This window comes from Lycorma delicatula, chromosome 12, assembly GCF_047948215.1.
Source record: "Lycorma delicatula isolate Av1 chromosome 12, ASM4794821v1, whole genome shotgun sequence".
In the NCBI taxonomy this organism is placed as follows: Eukaryota; Metazoa; Arthropoda; class Insecta; order Hemiptera; family Fulgoridae; genus Lycorma; species Lycorma delicatula.
In genome coordinates, this window is record NC_134466.1 from 72,380,875 (window position 1) to 72,405,513 (window position 24,639).

At 35.5% G+C, this 24,639-nt stretch overlaps 1 protein-coding gene across 4 annotated transcripts in view; it reads right to left on the minus strand.

Annotated features, from left to right (window-relative positions):
• The window catches only part of LOC142332727 (very long chain fatty acid elongase AAEL008004-like), a 392,025-nt gene that overhangs the window by 23,219 nt on the left and 344,167 nt on the right, over nucleotides 1-24,639 (minus strand). For all 4 annotated transcript variants that reach the window (XM_075379319.1, XM_075379320.1, XM_075379321.1 and 1 more), the window contains 2 exons: nucleotides 21,968-22,054; nucleotides 4,985-5,175 (listed from right to left, as the gene is read on the minus strand). In XM_075379319.1, coding sequence (XP_075235434.1) covers nucleotides 4,985-5,175; nucleotides 21,968-22,031 — 255 coding nt within the window. In that variant the 5' untranslated portion in view covers nucleotides 22,032-22,054. The remainder of the gene's footprint in view (nucleotides 1-4,984; nucleotides 5,176-21,967; nucleotides 22,055-24,639) is intronic.

Sequence of the window (24,639 nt, forward strand, 5' to 3'; positions counted from 1 at the left end):
TCTTACGAGTTTATTTGGTAAATATAACGCATACCACCAGCGATTTCGGACGCAACAACGAAATTTATTCCTATTTCCCTTAATGTTCTCATCTCTTTCTGATCTAAGCCTTCAATTAAATTACAACTACGGACTCCGGTCTGGTCTACCAGGGAGAGGTGGACAGACCGCCGACTCCCACTCAGCTCGATCGCAGAGTCTTGCGTGACATTTACTTCATCACCTAAAACAACCATCGTGAGATGGTGCTACACTCTTCGGATGGATGGATACTCATGCCCTTGGCAGTGCAGTCGCCGTCCCGCCGACAGCTTATTCTTTACATAATTCCCAATATACTTCTAACTTACCGAGGCGCGATGCCAATGCGCCTATCTCCAGCCGATCTAACTGTCCAGGCGGTACCCTAGCCACCCGGGGTACTACCTAACTCATACCTCCTCAGTGCGAGATATTTCAGGAAGCCAGCCGCTATTGTCCATTCTCTACGGGTCTTCCGATTGACCCGCAGATTCAAAAAGGAATTTACTCTCTCGAGTTCTGTAGCGACTCTGGTAAGTTCAGCCTCGTACCGGGGACAAATATAAAAGACATGGTCCGCAGTGTCATCGACTCCACAATCCGGGAAAAGGCCCGAATCGACGAAACAAAACCTAAGCAAACTGTAAATGTACCATGTCCCGATAGAGTGTGTTATGTTGGGATCGGGGGAAACCCACTTAACCTCTCTCAATTCTCTAACATCCGGAAATATACCATGCGTATATACACCGGTAGAAGATTCGATTCCACCTAACTTGCCAATAGTCAAATCTTTGGTCTTCAATTTCTTGCTTACGCCCTCGGAATAGAAGGCCTTCCTTCGGCGGGTGAGTGCAGTCAAAACATAAAGCTAAACAATTTAATCTACGGATAACCAAGATTTGATCGATCAAGCGTGTACCCGATGAGTTAAACTGTTAGAGTTCGACCTTTTGATACATACGCCGTTTGAATCGTGAAAATCAGACGAGCGTTTACTGAGATATTACAATGGCATCTCATCGCACCTCCTCCCCAATTTCCGAACGGCGCTCCGGGGACACTTGAAAATATTATCATCCGACGGATACCACTGGGACTCGATGGGGATTATCATCGAGAGGAATCGAAAAAATCTTTCAGAGCGCTAGAACCGACGGTTTTCGAGATTTTCGTCCGAAAATTCGGATCCGGTTAAAATGTACTAAATTTTCTTAAAACTCTGATATATATTTCGCATAAATATCGATATGTTTGCGATATATCGATATATATATAATAATATAACAAGTATACACCTGACCTCCATGAAACATGTACTAACGAATCGGGATTTTCCGCTGGTATTCGGTACATCCCGATGCTAAGCCAAGGGGGACGCAGACACATACACACATATAAATGCTGTTTAGTAGGGTAGGATAACTTTAATGTTATTTAGATGTTAATATTACGTAATTATGAGCAGTATTGTTTTACGGGTTGTTGCCGGAGGGAATTTTACCGTCTACTTCTCTGTACGGCACATTTCTGAAATTTAATTAAACATGAGTGTGCAAATTATTGCTTTACAACACAACTATTTTTATGTTACTCGGCATAATAATTATTACGGTAATAATAAATTATTTAACGATCGAAAACATCTTTCGACCGATTAATTAAAAAAAAATTCCTTTTAGAGAAACAATATATTATTTTGTTGATGAGAAATTGACTTTTTGCAAGTACATTTTAACAAGCATTTAAATGTTAATAGATTAATGCTTTTAAAAATTGTTATTTCATTCTTTACAAATATCATTAAGTTATTATTTTCCTTAAGTAATTGCAACGCTATTATAGATTATATATTAGATTTCCTTTTATAAATGAATATTACTTAGTAGATTAGTTTTTAAATCACGCTAATTAAATGAATATATGTTTTAGTTTTAATAATATGGTGGTTGGTCGTAATAAATCAATATTAAATAACGACGGAAAAAATTGTGTCAAAAGCAAAGATTTTTAGGTTTTCCTTAGAATAAATCCGTTAAATAACCGGTAAATTGGGAAAATATTATATTTAGGGAAAGGTGTTTTAAAATTATGTATTATATCCTAAAAACAAAACTAGGGACTTCTATTTTAAAATAACACAGATTTCAATTATACCAATACGGTATTTTTAATACCATCAAAAATCGATGAAAATTTACCGTTTAAGATTTAACATTTTTCGCAAATTTTTTGTGGTACAATTAAAATGAATATCATAGAACATCGTTTGTAATATCATAGAGGCATTATTGGTTTATCTGCCATTTCTCCCACCACCACCCCATTCGGTCGCCCTAAAGCAAAAGACCGAATGTCCGTACCACAAACGGTTACTGTGCCTCAAAACGATTTAGTGACCGATATCCTAATTAGCTTCTACAGCTTACACACACACACACACACACACACACACAGACAGAGAGAGAGAGAGAGAGAGAGAGAGAGAGAGAGAGAGAGAGAGAGAGAGAGAGAGAGAGAGAGAGAGAGAGAGAGAGAGAGAGAGAGAGAGAGAGAGAGAGAGAGAGAGAGAGAGAGAGAGAGAGAGAGAGAGAGAGAGAGAGAGAGAGAGAGAGAGAGAGAGAGAGAGAGAGAGAGAGAGAGAGAGAGAGAGAGAGAGAGTGAGAGAGAGAGAGAGAGAGACATATTCAAATACCCTTTAGTAGGGTAAGATTCTAGGTATATTCGCCTAGAATTTAAAATGTAATTGACAAATTCTTTGACGTTAGATTTAAAATGGAAATAAAACTATGAAAATTGCGTATTATTTCGCGGTGTTTAAGGATCTAATGGCCGCGTTAGGCGTTTAATATTAGAAATATTAATACTCGCGAATTATGACTACCGTTATCAAAATAATATTTAATATTCTCCATATTTCGTTTCAAAAGTATTTTGAAAATTCCTCTTAAATAACTACACGATAATCTATAAATAAAAAAAAAGACTACAATAAAATTTGAAAAATTACCAAATACTCCTATCTCAAAACGATCGATTTTTCAGCAAGTCAAGAATTTTGGTTTACTTTTGAAACTAGCTGTGAATTTCATGTGAAATTTCAGGTCATGGCTATTATTAGAAATATCATGAGATAGTTGTCGAAAAAGGGATTAAATCGTACCTAATTTATTTTACTTTTTATCTTTCTCACCCGTACTTAATCGTATTTAGAATACAATTAAGGATAAGAATTAAAGATAGGTCGACTGTATTTTGCCTATAAGGTAAGTCAAATGCGATTCTTTTTTTTTAACGTCTGGCACTACCGTTATGTATCGCTTCAGAGGATGAGATAAATGATTTGTAGCGTGTTGAAAAATGCCATGTCTGACAGGGATTCGAACCCGGGACCTCCGAATGAAAGGCCGAGACGCTACCACTCGCGTTACGAGGCCGGCAGGTCAAATACGATCGGCGTACCTCCAACTCACCTTCAAGCGCATATGAGAAATAGAGGACTAAGGTTTAAGTTCACGGCAGTTCAGATGGAACTAATCTTCCGATAGCAGTTTCACGGATACGAAAGGTTTACAATTTTCTAGGTGGGTTTCCCCAAATCGGCGCAATACTCGGTTTCTATCTGGACAAGGAATTTTTAGGGGTAAGTTGGCCAGATTTGACCTCGGAAGGCTCGAGTTATGAGTCTTGGAAGGAGCCCGAAGAAGACGGAGGGCTGGTCTCGGGGGACTCGTCGCCTGCGGAGAACTTAAAGGGCTACATACTATAGAGGAGTTTTGCAAGAGAAGGAGACTCGGAGGGTGCCGGGTCGGACAGGCTCGCGGTCGAGCGCCTGGGGGAGGGGAGGTCTCCTGAGCATTTGGAGGTCGCCTTAGTCCGATGAAGTCGTGGGCACTTCTAACCGGATGTCCGATGGCGTTATCGTGGCTACCGAGGCCAGTTGTCGTGGGTAAATACTGCACGGTAAGCACCGATCGCGAGTTCTGGCTTGGCTGTGTGTTTGTGAGTTTGTACGAGTTATGTCTGTGTGATGCGGTTACCTGTGTGTTGGCGATTGCCTCTTGCAGGTGGTTCTACGGGTGTTTTCGGTTACAAAAAAAAATAAATAAATAACAGTGTCGGTGAGTGTTATTGCGATGCGTGTGGGTTGTGTGTTGAACGCGGTGTGGTGGCGTCGGTGACTGCGTGAGTATCTATTTATATGGGCATTATCGGTTGCGATTGCGGTATCTGATTGTGTGTGTGGATGTATCCCCCTTTTTGAAGTAATGCTTCGTAACCGGTTTCCAGGAGGGGTGGAAGTTTAGCCGGTAGTGCACAGGAACACATACGAACTTAACAACATCTTGCGGAACCTACTAGCGACTCTGATGCTGCTTCGGCCCCTGTTAACGAGTTCCTTCATGACTGTAATTGAGGGTCTAAAAGACGACCTCCGGTAAAGCCTATCAGGGCTAGCAACGGAGGGGGACGGTGTGGCGAACGGGATCGTCTTCCCCTTGGATGTATTTTATAATTGTCATTAATAGTTAATAATTCATTAACAATGGCGATGATGGGAGGGAGAGTTAGCAACTTTTCGCCAGCTTTTTCATTTTATATTTAATTGTATAATATTTTATGATGCTGTTCGGTTTAAGGTTTTACTATGGATTCCCTCGATTAAAATAAGAATACCCCACCCAGCATTTCAAGGGAAATGCTGGAGTATTCTTTTTTTTTGTATATAGAGTAACATAACTACCCGTTCCTAAGATGATCTATATAATGTATTATTATGTAAATGTTAGAATAACGATTTTATTCTATTTATTTTATTTTAAGGTGGAAATTTATTAATATTATTAATAATAATAATAAATAAAATCGAGTACAAATATTTAAAATTATTTTTCTAAATTAACATATATAACTATTATAATTTGATAATTAATATTTTAAATAAATTTCTCAAAAAGCTTACCTCCCAAAATATCCAAATGCTGACAAGTACTTGAATAAAATTATATATAATAAGCACGTTCTGTAAATCATACGGTTTTCTATGTAACATATATCTTGGTCCCCACGATAGAACGAAGTATAAATACAAACCTAATATTGTTAATCCTGGCATAGGACTTCCTAATAGTAACCAGTCGTTTGTCCTTGTATCTGAAAAATTAATAAATAATATTAAAATTATTATTAGATTGTTTTTTATTATTTCTATACTCGTTTCAAGTATTAGTAATAAGAAATTTTGTTTCACAAAATTTCTGTGTAAGTGATATTAATTTTATAAGTTTGAGGTCCTTAGAGAGAATTGTACAAAGCGATTTAATATTTCAAAATTTTCTTAAATACCATTAATCAGATTTTTTTTATTCGGTTCTCTCAAAGAATTTTTACGTGATATCAAGTTTAGCGTTAATGAAGGGATCAAGAATGCAATACAAGATCGGTTCGGACACAAGATGAACAATTATTTAGTATAATCGCTGAGAGCAAGGTGGCAAAGCGACCGGGCGACTACCGTCGATAACAAACTCCGCCGGATTAAAGATTCAGTGTTACCATGGGGCTCCTCTTGCAGAAAATCTCGTCGTGAGGAAGCGGTCCTCTGCCGGTTACGGATAGGGCGTACGAGGATCGCGCACGAATACCTAATGTCAGGCCAAGTCCCATCCCTATGCACACGATGCGACCGCCGTATGACTGTTCACCGCATTCTCGTGGACTGCATATGTTATGCGGCGTCGCGTCGTAAGTTTAATCTACCTGGAAACATCCGTGATGTCTTGTGCAATAATAACGAAATTTTGAACCGGATGTTTCTGTTTTTGCATATTAACGGTCGCTGCAAAAATTGTAATATTATCATATATATTTTGAGGCTAGAAGAGTTGTTGATAATTTTTAACCTTTACTTTCAATTTTGATTTTTTTGGTTCTACGTCTTTAATTTTATTATCCGAGAAGGGAGCCTTTTGCACAACCCGTCGGAATTAGGTAAGTTTTATATGGTTTCTTTATTGGATTATTCTAAGTTTTATATTTTACAGACTTGGTCTGCGGTATTAGTTTTGAGTTTTATTTTACCATCTTGACTCTAGTTTTAATAAATTTTTATTATATGTGTAATATTAATTTTACATCTTATAAGTTTTGTTATATGGAGTTGTTTTACCCTTTTATAACTGAAATTCCGGGCGATGATAACGCCCAGGCGTTTTTCGCTCACAAACAAAGAAAAAAAAAAATTATTTAGTATCGGAATAAAAAATCTCACAAGATGGGAAAAGTACCTAAGTGAAGCTGGGAATAATGTTGAAAAGTAAGGTTAGTTTCATTGCCGTCGAATATACAGGTATTCTTTAAAGATGAGACCAAACTCTAGGAAGTGATTCTACTTAATGTACAGAAGAAAAAATGACTAGGGAACACAGGTCCGAAAGCGCATATTTTTCTGTCTGCCCGTCACGTCGTGGTTTTCAAGAAAAAAAATATTTTTCAAGAAGAGTTAGAGGTATGACAATAAAAGTTTCTACTTTATTTTAAACTAACATTTTTTAATAGGGGAAAAAATAATGATACTCTTCGTTGACAAATTTCAAAATCGCGGCCGTTTAAATTTTTCAATCTTAAATATCTTAGGAATTATTATATTTATGTAATTGTATTTTACTATAAAAATTATGAAGCATTTCTTGTGAACAAAACGACACCTTAGTCGTAAAAATCTGACGCCAAGCAACAGAGTTATTGCAAAAGGTAAACCGATATGGCGGCCATCTTGTTTTGTTTATGATCGTGATTCACTTAAAATCAAATTTTCTGATTAAAATTATCTATTTTTGCAATAACTCTGTTGTTTGTGGTCGGAATTTTACGACTAAGGTGTCGTTTTATTCACAAAAAAAGTTTCATAATTTTTATAATACAACAAAATTTGATAAAACTAATAATTCCTAAGATATTTAAGATTGAAAAATTTAAACGACCGCCATTTTGAAATTTGTCGACGAAGAGTATCGTTATTTTTTTTCTTTTAAAAAAATGTTCTTTTAAAATAAAGTACAAAATTTTACTAAATTTTACTACGTTATCTTCGACCGTTCTTGAAAAATAATGTTTTTCTTCAAAAACATACAGAAAAATATGCGTTTTCGGACCTGTGTTCCCTGGACATTTTTTCTTCAGTATATTAAGTAGAATCACTAGCTAGAGTTTGGTTTCACCTTTAAAGGACACTCCGTATAATTGTGTTTCTAGCCTCTTTAATTCTTAAATGACTATCATTTAAAAAAAAAACAAACATAAAAGATACTTATTAGTAAGAAAATCCGATTCGTGCTTAACTTCTAAATTAAATGCTAATATGGTTAATATAATTTTGAGACATTAAAAAAAAAGAAAACATCACTTGCACAGTTGTACGCAAGTCCGACATTTGTTATTTTATCCGATTTTCTTTTGAGAAAAAGTATCAATTCATTTTAACTTCAAATTTTACAAAAAAAAAAAAAAAAAATTGATCCATAAAAAATAGTTACAAGTCAAAAACGCATTACAATAAAAGAATAAAAAACTCGGTACTTGGAAAAACATGTCGTGTGTTTAACTCGTCCTGATCTAACTTGACCGATTCAACTTTTTTCGACTTTAAATTGAGCGTAACTCAAGAACGATTCGATCAATCTTTATTAAATTTTCACACGTACAACCTTATATACCTAATAGTATATCTAAAAAGTTTATTTAACAGTTTTGGAGAGTTTCAAGCCGCAAGAATTTACGCTTACGATTATAAATAAACGTACAGGTGTTCCAAGATGAATATCGTTGTTTTAAATCTACGTAACATTTCTTAAGTTCCACGTGCATTGATTAGTTACGCGTGAATGAAAGAGCAACTCGAAAGTTTTAGCTGTGCGCAAGCCACTGATTTCTCCATAAACGGGTAGGGGTCCTTATGACGTGAAATACAATTAAGTGTTCGATACTGAAGCGTATTCCAGCGCCGCAAAATGAGATGCTGAGAACTAAATAAAACCGCTGTACGCTTGCGTGCGCGATTATAATCGTGAAGGTAGGGTAATGTTATCCCTACTCTTACACTAACCTCTGCGCATGCGCCGTTTCATTTTATTTAGTTGTACCACTCGTTTAGCGGCGCTAGTTTACGTTCAAATTTTACTAATTCCAATACCCGGGATCTCCTATCCAGTCATATAGAAATCAGTTACCCCAAGCTCATAAAATGTTTCTTGTACCTTCCGCTTGAAAGCGCTAGTAGTAAAGATGGCGCCCGCCCTTCCAACAAGTGTGATCTCCGATTACCGTTCAACGTGCGTTCCGTTGCGATTCCAAAGTTGTATAAGGAGTCGGCCTCCGTGGCGCGAACGGTAGCGTCTCTGCCTTTCATCCGGAGGTCCCGGGTTCGAATTCCGGTCAGGCATGGCATCACGTATACTATTTGTCATTCATCTCATCCTCTAAAGTAATACCTAACGATGGGCCCGGAGGATATAAAACAAAAAACCCACGATTTAAGCGAACGGATTCGTACTCTTCAATTCGAAATCTGTTTTTTCGTGATATCTTTCCACCTCGTAAACGAATTCTAAAAAAAAAGTAAAATATCAACACGACTTATATAGAAATATTTGAGCTAAATTTGAAGAAAACGGGTGCAGTCAGGTCTAGCCCATCGATTCTCAAATTTTTTCGCCCACCGCCCGCATTGAGAATCAAGAATTTTCTAGCGCTCCCAAAATTTTTAAACTTACCATCTGTTAAAAATAATAATTGCAACCGGTGTTTTTAAGATGCGGGGGATGATCTTGGGTTAAGCTGAGAGCGGATGATACGTGTTGCGATTTCAATCTTTAAAGATTTCAATACCTCGGCACAAAATGAACAAAATCCAAAAACCGCAACGTTACATTAAAGACCTCGCAATCTGTTATTAAAGCTAGACTAAAACCCTTTAATTTCCATATTTATTTGTATCGATACGTCGCTTAGATCGGGAGATATGCAGCGCTAGACAAAAATGGCATTTTCTCTTTAAAGTGGACTATATCGGTTTAGAAAAATCGTAGAGAGAGCTAAAAACGAAATTAGAGCTAAAGTCTTAAGCTTTTAAACGATTTTAATGGAATTTAATGAAAAAATTCGGTTTTCCCCAAGCGCTCGATAAAACACGAATAAAAACTTTCAAATTTTTAAAACTTTTTTCTTTTTTTAATTCGATGATTGTGAAATCTGAAGTATACAGTCGAATAGTACAGTATTCAAGCTTTAATTTTTTTTGTCCGTTTCTCTAAACCTCTTGGTCGCAAAGTTAAAGTAGTATGAATACAATAATTTTTTATCGTAAAATATAGGTGTCCGTTTAATTTTTTGTACTGATGTAGTAGGTATTTAATTTTAGTCGGAAATAACAGGAAAACACAATTTTTACCTTTTTTTTAATCAGCCATCGCCTTCCTAGATCGCTTAAATGCCCCCAATTTTTTGTGGGCCTTCTGTCGCCCCCTCTGTAGACCTCCAGGGCCCACAAGGGGGCGTAATCGTCCGCTTAAGTACGAATGATCTAGATGAACTAGTTAAACCCTAAAAAGTAAAGATTTTTGAATACCCTGATACCTTAGTTTTGACATGATCGCTATACTTTACAGTTTTATACGGTTATTCTAGGTGTATTCGCCAGTAATGTAAAAAAGGTCGTGGGAAAAAAGTAAATATAAATTCTTTACAAAATTATGAAATAGAAAATAAACTATTATGAATTTACACAGTATAATTGTATACAAAATACATACAGGCTTATTTGCATAAGCAAAATAACAACTTACACGATTTTTTTAACATATGTATACACGATAGTCGATAACGTAACAACTCCTTTACTAAACGCAATAGGTAAAATAAAAGATTACCTCAGTAGTAGGTCGATGTAATTTGAACGTCTTAATCTTCATAAATTGATATAATTAAATTAATAATTGATCGTAAATCGATATAATTATTATAATAATAATAATTGAAAATTCATTTTTGTAATTAAAAAACACAAAAGCAATCCTCAAATTATAGTTGCTAATTGTATAAAACAGTTCATTTAATTTACTAATTAAATTGTACTAATTACAATAGTAGAGAATGTTGGATAAATCCGTGTAAAAATAAACAATTATAAAAATATGTTTTATATCTCAAAATAATCTCCTTTAGTGTCGCTTTATACGAAAGTGAAACTTGGACGATCAGAGTACCCGAGAAGAAAAGATTAGAAGATTTTGAAATGCGGTGCAAGAGAATGATAAAAATCAGACGGGTGGATAAAGTGACAAATGAAGAGGTATTGCGACAAATAGATGAAGAAAGAAGCATTTGGAAAAATATAGTTAAAAGAAGAGACAGACTTATAGGCCACATACTAAGGCATCCTGGAATAGTCGCTTTAATATTGGAAGGACAGGTAGAAGGGAAAAATTGTGTAGGCAGGCCACGTTTGGAGTATGTAAAACAAATTGTTAGGGATGTAGGATGTAGAGTGTATACTGAAATGAAACGACTAGCACTAGATAGGGAATCTTGGAGAGCTGCATCAAACCAGTCAAATGACTGAAGACAAAAAAAAAAAATCTCCTTTTAATAATCCAACAATGCTCGATCCCATAGTTGACGTATGATTTAACCAAGTTTTGAAAATAAGACAGTAATTTCATAATTTTTCGTAAATATCACTTTCAGCAAACCGCTTTTTTGCACTCGGAAATATTGTCGCGTATTCACAGTTCAACAAGAATATTGAAAGAGTACGTGTAAAAATTCTTACAAATACAATTTATTAACTTTTAAATAAATTACTACGAGTATAAGTAAATTAAGTCGATTATAAATCGCAAAATTCTGATTTTATTATCGACTTTACAATACCTAAAAATAAAAATTAACGAAAGATTAAAAATGATTATATTACAATAACAATACATACAAAATAACGATTGCTAAATCAACAGTTAGCTTTATTATTTATTTAAAATTTCATAAGAAATCTACCTATTGCAACGGATTCCATGATTCATTTTCCGGAAAATGTGGACATATCTTCGCGTTTCACATCCCCCAGACCCCAAAACCACCGTCAGTTCAAAAGTTTATATATATTTCACTTTCTTATGGACACGTTAACTACCGTAATTTTGCGCCAATCAGTTTCAAATTGATACATAAAATATAACCACCCAAAATCTCAGTCAAGTTGGTTAATGAGCTAAATCGGACTATGGAGGCGGAAATGGGGGTCTTTTTCGAAAAAAAAGCAAAATATCGAATTCGTTTAAAGTTCCTACTATTCTTTGGATAAGGGCTTAAAACACTGTGGATAGTTCCTTTTACTTTTTTCATCACAAAGTTTTAAAATAAGTTTTTTTTAATTCAGTAGCTTTCTAACTTTGTGGAGAAAATTTAGGAAAAATATATTTATAAAGAAGTGATCCCTAACCAAAAAAAAATTAAAGAAAACTGTTTAAAATATTGAAAAAATAAAATATAACTTATGAAAGTAATAAATAAATTTAAAAAAAATTATCTAAGTAAAAGCTTTTATATCACCAACCATTGGCCATGCGAGTGGAAAAAATGGGGTTTCCAAGACAAAAAATCATATCTTCCTTAATAAGGCACACTATCGAATCGATTTAAAGTGGCCGTTAGTCCTCTAAACATTATATAAAACTTTTATCTGAAACAATTTTTGATATGACCAACTCTTATGTCAAGGGATGACCAAAATGTTGTTGGAATTGTAAGAAGATGGAGCTCGTCGTATGCTAAACATGTGAAACTTTGTGCAAATTGAGTTAATTTGACGTTTTTCTTAACTTTAAGGTGGAAATCTTTCTTTTTTTTTAATTTTCTTTTTCAATCTATTTGTCGATCTCTGTTCTTCATTTTCTTTTTCATTCTTATTCTGGAAACTTCTCTACCCAATACAATATAACAGACAGAAGGTACTAAGACTATCGAGTACGGGAAAAGAATTTCACAGCTCTTAATTCGAATAATTTTACTCGTATAAAAATCACAGAATAAGTCCGAACCAATGCATTTTCTTGAAAAAAAATCCTTATTTTTCGTCAAATGCGGTCGTTTTTTTTCATGTTTCATTCAGATGATCTAGCAAAGATACTAAAATATTCCCCGGCTATTGTTTTATCATTCTCCAGGAAGTTGATGAAATTATGCAACGAGAATCTCCCCCCCCCCTAAAAAAACCATGTTCACCATCTTTCCTGCTGATGTTTCGATTTTTTTGGAATGAGTATCTCCACTGTTCTTCATATCGATAGTGGTTATTCAAATATGATCAACTGTTATGAAACGGTGGTAAAATTCCTTTTTCAATTACGTTAAAACAGCCACAAACTATGTTTTATATTGTTTACTCGTTCATATTCTTGATCGATTATGAGCAAACGAGGTACTTATTTTGTGAAAATATTCGAATATATATAAATTATATTATGCACCCGTTGATCTGGGATGCCTATCATCTTAGCGATTCACACAATTTTTCAACATTCTCTGCAATTATAACCTTCACAGGTCATTTGAAAGGGTTCGGTGTCTTGATTGCTCGTATGGTGCTTAGAGAATAACCAAACCGCTTCTAAGATGTCCTAATCGATATAGCTAATTCACTATAATACGAGAGGTGGATAAAAAAAAAAAGTTACTCCCTTGCCGTGTTCTAGAACTGAAAGGGACATATTAATGACTTGTGGTGGTAGCGCTGGTTGTTTTGTTGTCTTCACACACTCTCAGCAGCAATTCAGTACGTGTCGTCAATATGGCGTGTCCTCTAGAGGTTTCGTCCGGCATAGAAGTGCGTTCAGTAGTCCGATTTTTGTGGATAAAAAATTACAATTGTGAAATTCATCGCCAAATATTTGAGGTATACGGTGAGAATGCAATGTCACGTCCCACGATTACAAAACGGTGTCAAATATTCAGAAACGGAAGTACAAATGCGAGTGACGAACCATGCGCTGAGCGTACTTCAACAACAAACACGACGAGTAACGCGGAACGCGTGAATGAAATGATCTTGAGTAACCGGCGCAATAAAATTAGAGAGATTGCTAGTGAAGTTAACATCAGTTACGGTAGTGTGTTTGCAATTATTCACAATCTGCTTGGTTACCGTGTGCACGATGGGTGCCACATCTATTGACCGATAACCACCAAGCTCAACGTTTTGCGTCTGCTCTTTATTTTCTTCAACGTTATTCCAGGACCGGTTCACAGTTTTTAAAACAAATCATCACAGGGATGAGAGCTGGATGCTTCATTACGCTCCTAAGACTAAACTAGCATTACACGAATGAAGACACAAAAATTCGCCGCAGCCAAAAGAAGTGAAAACATCCCACGTTCGAAAGGTTTTACGACAGTCTTTTTCGATTCTGAGGGACTTGTTTACAGTAAATTTATGTCCGACGAACAAAAATCAATACCGATTCTTACTGTGAGACTTTAAAAAAATTTCATAACGCCATTAAAGATCGAAGACCCGGAAGATTGAGCGATACGGTCGTGTTACTTCGCGACAACGCTACTCCACATTCAGCTCGTGCGACAAAGGAGTTACTGAAATAATTAAGTGGTAAGTGTAGTCTCATCCCCCTTACAGCCCTGACTTAGCACCCTGCAACTATCAACTGCTTGGTCCTCTCAGACGGGAACTGCGAGGGGTGCGTTTCGCTAATGATGATGAACTGAAGGAAGGAAGCGGTCCTTAAATGTTTGAAGGAAATTGGACGAGATTTTGAGGCGAGTGAACTGAAAAACTTGTCGCAAGGTACGAAAAGTAGAAAGATTTGATTATTATGTCGAAAAATAGATAAAAATATGTAGTTTTTTGTTCGATAAAAGAAAAATTGTTTTACAAATACGTGTTTGTTTCATAGAGGGGGTGTAACTAACTTTCTGATCGTCCTCGTAATTACCCGGCTTGGCTTTAATTTCCTGCGCGGTTTTGCCTTTTAAAAATAAATTTTTCATCATTACATGAAATTCTGTTTCATTAATTTTTAAATCAGAATACGATTTGTGAAAATCATATTTTACTATTGGGAGCTCCCGTCGGTTCGCGAGATCGCACAACAGCGCAATGTCAAATACCTGCAGAGGCTTCAGAATCATGTAAACCACTTTGCAATTAAATTATTCGATAACTGCTGAGACGTCCGACGGTTGAAACGAGCCCATGTACTCGACTTAGGGTCCGTAACGGTTTGGAATCTAACACCGTCAAGTTTAGTGGTGTCGTATCCAATTTCTTGTTATTCTCTTTCTTTTTATTTTTATTTGTTATTAATTTCAACACCATATAGTCCACAAAATGTGGACTATATGGTGTTGAAATTAATGGTTTGTGATTTACGACTGAGCTTGAAATTTCATATTTGACTTAAGTTTACTTTCAACTATTTATTGTGTATTATTTATTTTGGGGGTTCCTTAAGAACCTCCTTATCACGTGATTTTGCCATTGTCAGGAAGCTTACTTATGGCTCCGCAGGAGAACCGATTGTAATTATAATTGTTATTGAGCAAAAAAAAAAAAAAAAAAAAAAAAAAATTACTATAGACAACTATATGATTGTATTCAACTGAAATTTGGTGTATGCTCCTAGCAGTGATGCGGGAAACTAAGACTGCGTTCAGCCATGTACTACCAACGCCATCTCTTGACTTTGCATGGGATTATCAAAAACATTGTCTTTGTTACATCCCTTGCTCCAAAAAATGCTTCTTCCTTACGACTGAATTAACCGAACAACACTGCTGTAACTAGTTTTATTTCATTTCACGGGTCAAAATTCCTTACATGCCCACTACGCTTCAACATCTTTCTATAGACTTTTACTGTTGAGGGACAATTGCAAAAGGTTTTAAATGACTAAAACAAACACTTTTAGTTAGTTTTTGTATTTTTGCATTATAAAGATTGTACCAAAAAATATATATACAATACTAGGCTATTCAGGTGGCCGATAACCAGCTATATCCTGAAATATTGTCTCAAATGTGTTTGCTCCTGCTGGAAGTCGTTTACGCCAAATAAATTCATACAGATAACTATTCAGAATCTGTGAATAATTGCCAAACCGGCGCCTAAAACTTGATTTAGCCGCACCCCTCATCCTCCTCACTGTATTGGTGTGTACACTTGTTAGCGGTACAATAAAATTTTAACTACGGTTAACTGTTTGGTGATGATTGTCTTTATTAGCGGTTCTGATTCCGTTGTAGAATTTACACTGATCAAACATGATTAGTGATCCAGGTGCAATACTTTCAATTATTATAGGAATAAATGAAGCAGCAGGCCTGTTTCCAACAGCTTACAAGAAACACTCTTTGGTTTCCTGACAAATTTCTCAAAATACCCATTGTTGCTTTTTTACTCGACCGACATTGTACAGAGTGATGTTTTAGTCCTGTTACCCGATTGTTAATGTCCGGTAATTTTTTTCTAAGAAAGGGAAACTTTGTTTTGTGACACGAAGTCGGTAGCGCTACTCAACCGGTATAGATACGGCAGTGTGAGTCGATTCTCATTGAGCTGTGTAAACCTTTGTGCCGTTTCCGGTCGTGTTACGAACAGAATATCTTTTACCATAGAAAAACGAGTTTTCATTCATGAACAATATTTTGCTACGAAATCGTACGCGAGTGTAAAAGAATCATTTCAAATTAAATTTGTCGGTGTTCCTCCGCCAGAAAAAATGTCAATTTCTAGGCTAGAAAACCGATTTCGAGAGACAGGTAGACCACTCGCTTGACAGATGACGTTTTAGAGAATGTGGAAACAAGATCGCTGAATTCTTCACTGAAAAGTTTACGAAAACTTTCCACGCAAATCGGTTTGTCGTATTCGATATTCAGAAAGCCGCTAAAAAATTGAAATCGTATCCGTATCTCGTACGATTAGTCCAAGAGCTTTAGCCCTTCAGATTTAAACAAGCGATTGCAATATTGCCGTCGATGTAGGTCTCTCGTAAACGACAAAATAATCAAATTTTTAAACACAGTGTTCTTTACTGATGAAGCTTGGATCCACCTCGACGGTTATGTGAACAGTCAAAACTGCCGAATTTGGGCGGTTGAAAATCCTAACGCTTTACAAAACAAATCTTTGCATCCTGAAAAAATTGGTGTGTGGTGTGCGATATCTCGTCATCGTATTCTTCGAACAGACAGTAAATGGTGAAGTATGCAGGAATATTGTGCGTCAATTTGTGTCCCTCCTGGAACCTGAAGAACGGTATTGCCGGTTTCATCAAGACGACGCTACATGCCACACGTCTCGAGAAACCGTGGATTTTCTGCAAGAGTTCTTTGATGATCGAATAATAAGCACGGGCTTATGGCCTTCAAGGTCTCCAGATCTCACATCTCCTGACTACTTTTTGTGAGGCTATATTAAGTCCGAGGCCTTCAAAAACAATCCGCACACTATTGATGAACTTAAAGTCAATATTACAGACTTAAATCGCGAATATTTCCGATGCAATTCTTGAAAAGGTTTCTGCTAATATGCAGAAAAGAGTCAGTGCGTGTATAACCGCAAGGGGTGGGCATTTTGAGCGTATTCTTTAACAATTATGTGAGTAATAGCTTTTTATTAAATCCCTTTTGTAAATAACAAATACATTTTTTTATTCCACCTAAATTTCCCTTTCTTAAATTACATTTAAAATCGGGTAACAGGACTAAAAAATCACTCTGTACTTACGTTTAGCATATATACATTCATCAATCTCAACAGTTAGGCCGGGACCACCTATTATTAGCGACGTTGTTAATAATTTAGCAGTACAGATCTCTCGCAAATAGTTATTCCAATCTACAACTGTGTTTGATTAATGCCCGGTTCACGTTCGCAGAATTCTTGAGACGTAAGCTTGTGGCTCCAACAATAGATAAACATTAAAATTTTATAATACTACAACCTTGAATCTATCAAGTTTTAGAACGCGGTTGAAGATCCTGTCGATAAAGATTTTTTGCACATAACCACCTTTCATGACTGTCAGTTATGCTGTCATTTCATGACCATTGTCCCGCTGTTATTCGTTAGGTAAAATATTTTCTCTGAGGAAAAATTCAACACACCTTTTTTAAGATTTTCACAATTCGTACAGTTAAAAAATATCGGTAGGCTAATTCACGGTTAACACAACAACGACTAAGACAGAACTGAGTAATAGGTTTAAGACTGAATCGTTATCACTACTAAGGTGACCAGTTACGACGCGCGGCGATGCGAAGAACTAATGTTATCAACGAGTAACTAATAACCCCAACCGAAATAGCTGGAAATTTTTATTCTAAATTCAATTATTAGAATAGTAACTAAAACACATTGTTTAAAAAAAGTATGTAGTCTAAAGAAAAATGTTTAAGCGTTGCGGGCATATAACGGATTTTTATTTATCGTTTAATTTTTGCATTCATAAAAGCCAAATAATATTTATAATAGTAAAAATATTTACAATTTTTATTAAGATTTTTTCAATTATCTGTCAAGAAAAGTTAATCTAGTTGTAAATTAGGAGTTATTAATTTATCTGGCTGTTTTATTGTGTTTATATGATATCAACATTGCGAGTAACTGTACATATTATGAATGTTCACATACGTCTATAATGCGCGTGTTCATACAGGTCCGTATCTAGCTGGTTATTAGTCATCAATTAAACACATCGTTCTATCTTGTTTTTGCTTTACATCGTCCACCAAATTTTTTACCTTTACATAACGCATTATATATGAATAAATGTGGTTTTTTTCTACGAACACAACATTCTACGTAATCCGCTTAGATGTAAACGGGGACACGACATGATTTTACTAATAGGTGTGCGGAACCGGTAGACGTGCTGCAAGGAGGGGTCAACAGAATTTAAACGGTTAAGGCAAACTACGTTTCTAACCGGTCTTAAATTATCATTCTGTGAGATACGAATAGCATTCTTCATTTACGTTTTGGTAAAAAGCATCAGTCAAGTTTTGTGAACATAAGTTAAGACAGTTACTTTAATATGGATTTGAATACTAGATCGTGATACCGGTGTTTTTTGGTCGTTGGGTTTCAATTAACCACACATCTCAGGAATGGTCGATCTGAGACTGTATAAGATTACACTTCACTTATACTCATACATATCATCCTCTGAAGAATTATCTAAACGGTAGTTACCGGAGGCTAAACAGAAAAAAGTAATAGAAATCAACCACAATAATTTTGTGGACTGGAGTAATAAAACGCGCGACATTTGTACAAACATCATTAACAATCCGATGGTAATTGGCGGATCATGACAGTTAAAATCGATGAGAGTATGTTCACCCGATGCGATTGTGATGTTAGTCGTACACTTCCTTAATAGGGGGTCTTCAATGCCGGGAAGGTATTAAATGCTTTTTGGTGACGGTACCAGACAGAAGCGCGAAAATTGTAATGACTTTAATTACAAATTAAACAAAAGCGGGATCGAAAATTATTTCGGACGAGTGCTGGACATACTGCGGAATTGTAAACCTGCCGGGAAACTGTATCCGCCAAACAGTTAATCGTTCGTAAAATTTTGTATACCACAAACGGGGAGCCTGTACGCAAATTAAACAAAATTCATGAAGATTAGCGCTATTGTGATGACTATTTGTGATACAAATAGATCCGTATATTGTACAGTTTATCACCATCATAGAGATCGCAATTCATTACAGAAAATCCTCGCTGACATTGCCGCTTACTAGATTACTGAATAAAAGATAAGTCAATATTTAAAATAACAAAAAAAATTAGGCAAAAACCAACAATTCAAATACCTTAACACGTATCGTTTATTACACATAACCTAACAGTAGCAAACATTTTTTTTGTCTTCGGTCATTTGACTGGTTTGATGCAGCTCTCCAAGATTCCCTATCTAGTGCTAGTCGTTTCATTTCAGTATACCCTCTACATCCTACATCCCTAACAATTTGTTTTACGTATTCCACATGTTGCCTGCCTACACAATTTTTTCCTTCTACCTGACCCTATAATATTAAAGCGACTATCCAGGATGCCTTAATGTGGCCTATAACTCGGTCTCTTCTTTTAACTATATTTTTTCAAATGCTTATTTCTTCATAGATTTCCGCAACACCTCTTCGTTTGTCACTTTACCCACCCACCTGATTTTTAACATTCTCCTATAGCACCGCATTTCAAAAATTTCTAATCTTTTCTTCTCAGGTACTCCGATCTTCCACATTTCAATTCCATTTAAAGCGACGCTCCAAACATATACTTTCAAAAATCTTTTTCCGACATTTAAAAGAATTTTTGATATAAACAAATTATATTTCTGACTGAAAGCTCGTTTCGCCTGTGCTATTGGCATTTTATATCGCGCCTGCTTCGTCCATCTTTAGTAATTATACTTCCCAAATAACAAAATTCTTCTACCTCCGTAATCTTCTCTCTTCCTATTTTTATATTCACTAGTTCATCTACATTATTTCTACTACATTTTATTACTTTCGTTTCGTTGTTCTTTATTTTCACGCGGTAGTTCTTGCGTAGGACTTCATCTATGCCGTTCATTGTTCTTTCTAAATCCTTTTTACTCTCGGCTAGAATTACTATATCGTCAGCAAATCGTAGCATCTTTATCTTTTCACCTTGCACTGTTACTCCGGATCTAAATTGTTCTTTAACATCATTAACTGCTAGTAAAGATTAAAAAGTAACGGAAATAGGGAACATCCTTGTTGGACTCCCTTTCTTATAACGGCTTCTTTTTTATGTTCTTCAATTACTATTGTTGCCGTTTGGTTCCTGTAAATGTTAGGAATCGTTCTTCTATCTCTGTATTTAAACCCTAATTTTTTAAAAATGCTGAACAATTTATTGCAGTCTACGTTATCGAATGCCTTTTCTATGTCTATAAATGTCAAGTATGTCGATTTGTTTTTCTTTAATCTTCCTTCTAATATTAATCTGAAGCCTAAAATTGCTCACCTTGTCCCTATACTTTTTCCGAAACCAAATTGTTCTTCTCCTAACACTTCTTCCACTCTCCTTTCAATTATTTTGTACAGAATTCTAGTTAAGATTTTTTATGCGTGGCTAGAGCAAACATTTATTTTTAATTTAATTAAAAAAAAAAAATTAATTTAATTCATAAATATTCAATAACTCTACGGGCATGACAATCAAACATTATTGTACGGGCCGTGATTTAACGTAAATCAGTTGAAAACTAACATTAATATTTTTTGGCACATAACGGAGGAGTACCAAAACTTAAATAAATTTTTACGTATTACTAGCTGTAGTGCGTCCGTAGACACGCTTCTGCTAGGTCTTCCGGGCGGGTTGTCCTGGCGGACTCTCGGAATGGGATTATTAGATGTCCAAAATTGATTACCTTTTTTGTAAAAATCCTTTTTTTTGAATGATGAAAATTGAAAGTTAAGTTAGAAATTTAAACTCTAGAAATTGATACTGACGAGTCGGGATTTTCCGATATTGATCGGTACTGTTCGGTGCCTACTTTTTGATTATAATTTAGTATTTTATGAAGAAAAACAATCAGATCAATAAATAAAAAATATGTAAAAACGTTTTTAAAACACCACTCTTAAATTAAACGCACTAAAATGTAAAAATTAATTTTAGGACAGCATCTCAGAATGGATTTGATTACAAGCTTTCATGATAATATATATGATTACGTGAAGGTCATAGATTCAAATTAAAAATTTGATATTTTTGCCAATTTTTTCTTTTGCGTTTTGCACGCCGCTCTTTAGGCCATTCATCACGCATGAGAAAAAATTGACAAAAACATCAAATTTTTAATTTGAAGCTATGACTTTCACGTAATCATATATATTATGATGAAAGCTTGTAATCAAATCCATTCTGAGATGCTGTCCTAAAACTATTTTTTACATTTTAGTGCGTTTAATTTAAGAATGGAGTTTTATAAAATTTTTTACATGTTTTTATTTTCTACTTTTTATTACATTTAATATAAGAGTGGTTTTTAAAAGGTTTTTTTAATGTATATTTTATTTTCTACTCTTTAGTCTTCATAACTGTATACTTTACAGCTGCACCTAGCGCATAGATTTGAGCGTATTTAGCGAAAGATCGGATCGGTGCGTTTTACGGTGGGTAAGTGCAATCAAAACAAAGGGTTAAACGATTTAATTTCCGGATAATCAAGATCCCGTCAATCAAGAGTTACCCGATGCACTAAACAGTTAGCGCTCGACCTGTTAATACATTAGCTGTTTGAATCGTGAAAATCGGACGAGCGGTTGCCGAAATATTACGGTGGAACCACCTCCACGATTTCCGAACGGTGCCCTGGGGTCCCTTGAAATTATTATCATCCGACGACTATCACCGGGAGCAGATGGATTACCATCGAGGGGAATCGAAAAAGTCTTGTAGAGCGCTAGGATCGACCGTTATCGAGATATTTGAAATTTTCGTACGAAAATTCGGATCCAGTTAAAAAGAACTATAATTTTCCAAAACATCGATATATATTTCGCATTATGTATAATATATATATATATATAGGTATATCGATATACAATAACAAGTATAAACCTGACAACCACAAGACGTGTACTAACTAATCGGGATTTTCCGCTAATGATCGGTACATAACACCGAGTACATACCAGCTTAGAACCGGCTAAGCTGAGAGGGACGCACACACAGTCACACGTAAAAATACCGTTTAGTAGGGTAGGATTTCCTTTTTAAAATTTTGCTGCATATAAGACACAGTGCCGAGAAAGTTTTAAAAATTCTTTTGCCGATTAATTTATAATTTAAAAATATATCTAATCACAAAAAAAAAAAATTTACCTCCAAGATCTTTGAATACAAAATCATAATATCTTGTAATCGAGTTATTATACAAGGATGTCATCTTCTCAATTTTGTCTTCTTTATCTGAAACAATTTAAAAATAACAAAAATAAATATCTATTTGTATAAAGTATTAGAACTATAAACAGAATGTTAACAAAATTTTGCAAAATATAAATTACTTTTTCTGTCGTTAACCGTAAAAAATGAAATTTACCAAATTCTTTTCTACCAAAAAATGACTTTCGGTGTCATTTTCGGTATGAAAAAATTACAGTAGACTCTCAACTATCCGGCCTAATGTGGTAGAAGAGCGGGCCGGATAACAAAAATGCCTGATAGACCGGAGTTCTATAAATACATGCATCCGGAACGGAACGCAAGGGAGGCGGAAGTTTATTATTTCTCCCTACAGATTGCAGAACCTGGACAAAGTCTTATGCCGCGTCTTTCCTTTATCGGGCGGGTTATCGGTTATTTACTGGCGGTTATAAATTTTCGTGTTTTATTTACGGATTGATTTGGTGATTTGCGTTCCAATCCTAAAGACCGGTGTGAAATTATTTACCGGGGCTGATCGCGGGAGACTAAGCGTTTTGAGCCTTGTTCTCCCGGCGTGATTCCCCTTCAGCCCGTCCGCTGAAGTTCTTTCGGCGCTAGCGCCTTTCAGGCTAACAGGAATACGCCTATCGAGGCCCTAGTATTTGGAGGAAGCGACTTCCTCCTCCGGAGGAAGTCGCTTCCTCCTCCGGAGGAAGTCGCATGTGCTGGCCGAAGTAAATTGTAAGTTTCTAAAGGAAGGTGAGTAGTCGGTTAGGAAAGTTTTAGAACTTCTTCTTCTTTTATGGCTGCCCTTCGTGCCGGTTCTCTGCTCGGCTCTTCTGCCGGACTCCAGTTCGTGGCGGCGAGTCGCGTTGTGGTTCTCCGTTCTTCTTTGGCCTGCACTTTCCGTGAACCGGCAGTAATCGAATTACACTCGATAACCTTAAAATATCACATGACCCTGATCGGACAGAACGGGGGAAAGTGCAGGTTTCGGTCTTCGGCTGGTGGCTGCTTGGCTCGTTCTTCTTTCTTTATGAGATAAAAGGAAATGTGGAACTTATAATACGAGTTGATTTCGCGGTCGCAGGTTGGGAGCGGCGATCGCCTTGAAATTTTTGGGTCGTAAGAACTGGATATTTTTGTAAGAAAAAACTTATTAATAAATTATCAAGACACACGTGTGTCCGGAAAGGGTTTGGGGACCGGGTGGGCCGCCGTCAATTGCCTGTGCTGACTATTAAATCTGAAACGGTGAGAAACAGAAACACATACGCACAAAAAAAAAAAAAAAATTATCAAGGAAAGGAAAGGAAAAGGAAATAAAAGGAAGATATTAGGTTTATCAAAATTTATTATTTCCTAAAATATTAAGGCTTTTATTTTGAACAAAATAACATTTTATTTTTTAATATCGGATTACAAATAGCCGAGTAATGGCGGAAAATTAATGTTGTATTTTTATGTCTGTTTTCATGTCCTCCATTTTACGTTCGATTCGATTAAATATTAAATTGTTTTTATTTATTGTTAATTCTAGTATTGTAAATTAGTAACAAATTAAATAATAATTTTCTCATAATAGTTAATAATTATGAAATAAAATTACATCAATTTTTTCCCGTTACTCGACTATTTCTAAACCCGTATTAAAAAATAAAATGTCATTCTGTTAAAAATAAAAGGTTTAATATTTTTGCAAATAACATAAATTTTGGTAAAACAAATTATTTATTTATTTATTGAAAAAAAAAACATGGCCGCCATTTTGTAATTTGCGAAGGTATTTAAGTCCTGATGTTTTGCTAATTTTAAAACTTTATTTCCAAGACGCTTACCGAATATTAATGCGATTCATCTATTCGAACCTGAGATATACATTTTTATATAAAAATAATAAAATGCAGACAGGGGGAGAACGAAGGAGAAATTGCCATTTTTCCTAAGGTTAATTTTTGTTTACTTTTACAAACATAATCCGAAAAAGTATAGGCGGCCCACCATTTTAGAAACGTTTTATATATTTATTAAAAAAAGGTGTTTCCTAAAATATTGCATAAACTCCATTTTAAAAAAGTAATTTAAAATAAGAAATTTCCTTTAGAGGAAGAACAATTTAACAAAATGTAATAATATTATCGTTGTATACATCACGTCAAAAACGCGTAGATATGCTATTCAAAAATTAAAGAAAGCGTTTTTCAGGGTGGATCAAGGAAAATCGCTGATAAAACCACGACCAAAGCGGCACGATAAAGTACGTAATTATCTATCTATACATATATATGAATGTTTGTCCCGTATGCGTTCCATTCATCCGGTTGCGATGCAACTTTAGTGAGTTGTGCACACGCCCGAGAAATTTTTTAAATTAATTTGGACCCGCTAGATGGCGCTGGGGGTCGAGATATTTACGAAACGTACAAAAAGAATTTCTTTTTCTATATACAGGCGATGTTCGTATATGTGTCCGCTAGAGACTAAAAAACTACCGGACCGATTGAGGCGCGGGTTTTTTAAAAATGGTCCGCGTTGTCTGGAGAAGGTTTAAAACTATCGAAATCCTAGATCTGACCAGTAGAAAGGATGTCAAGGGTATTTTGAACAGACTGCAGTGTTTAGAGAGG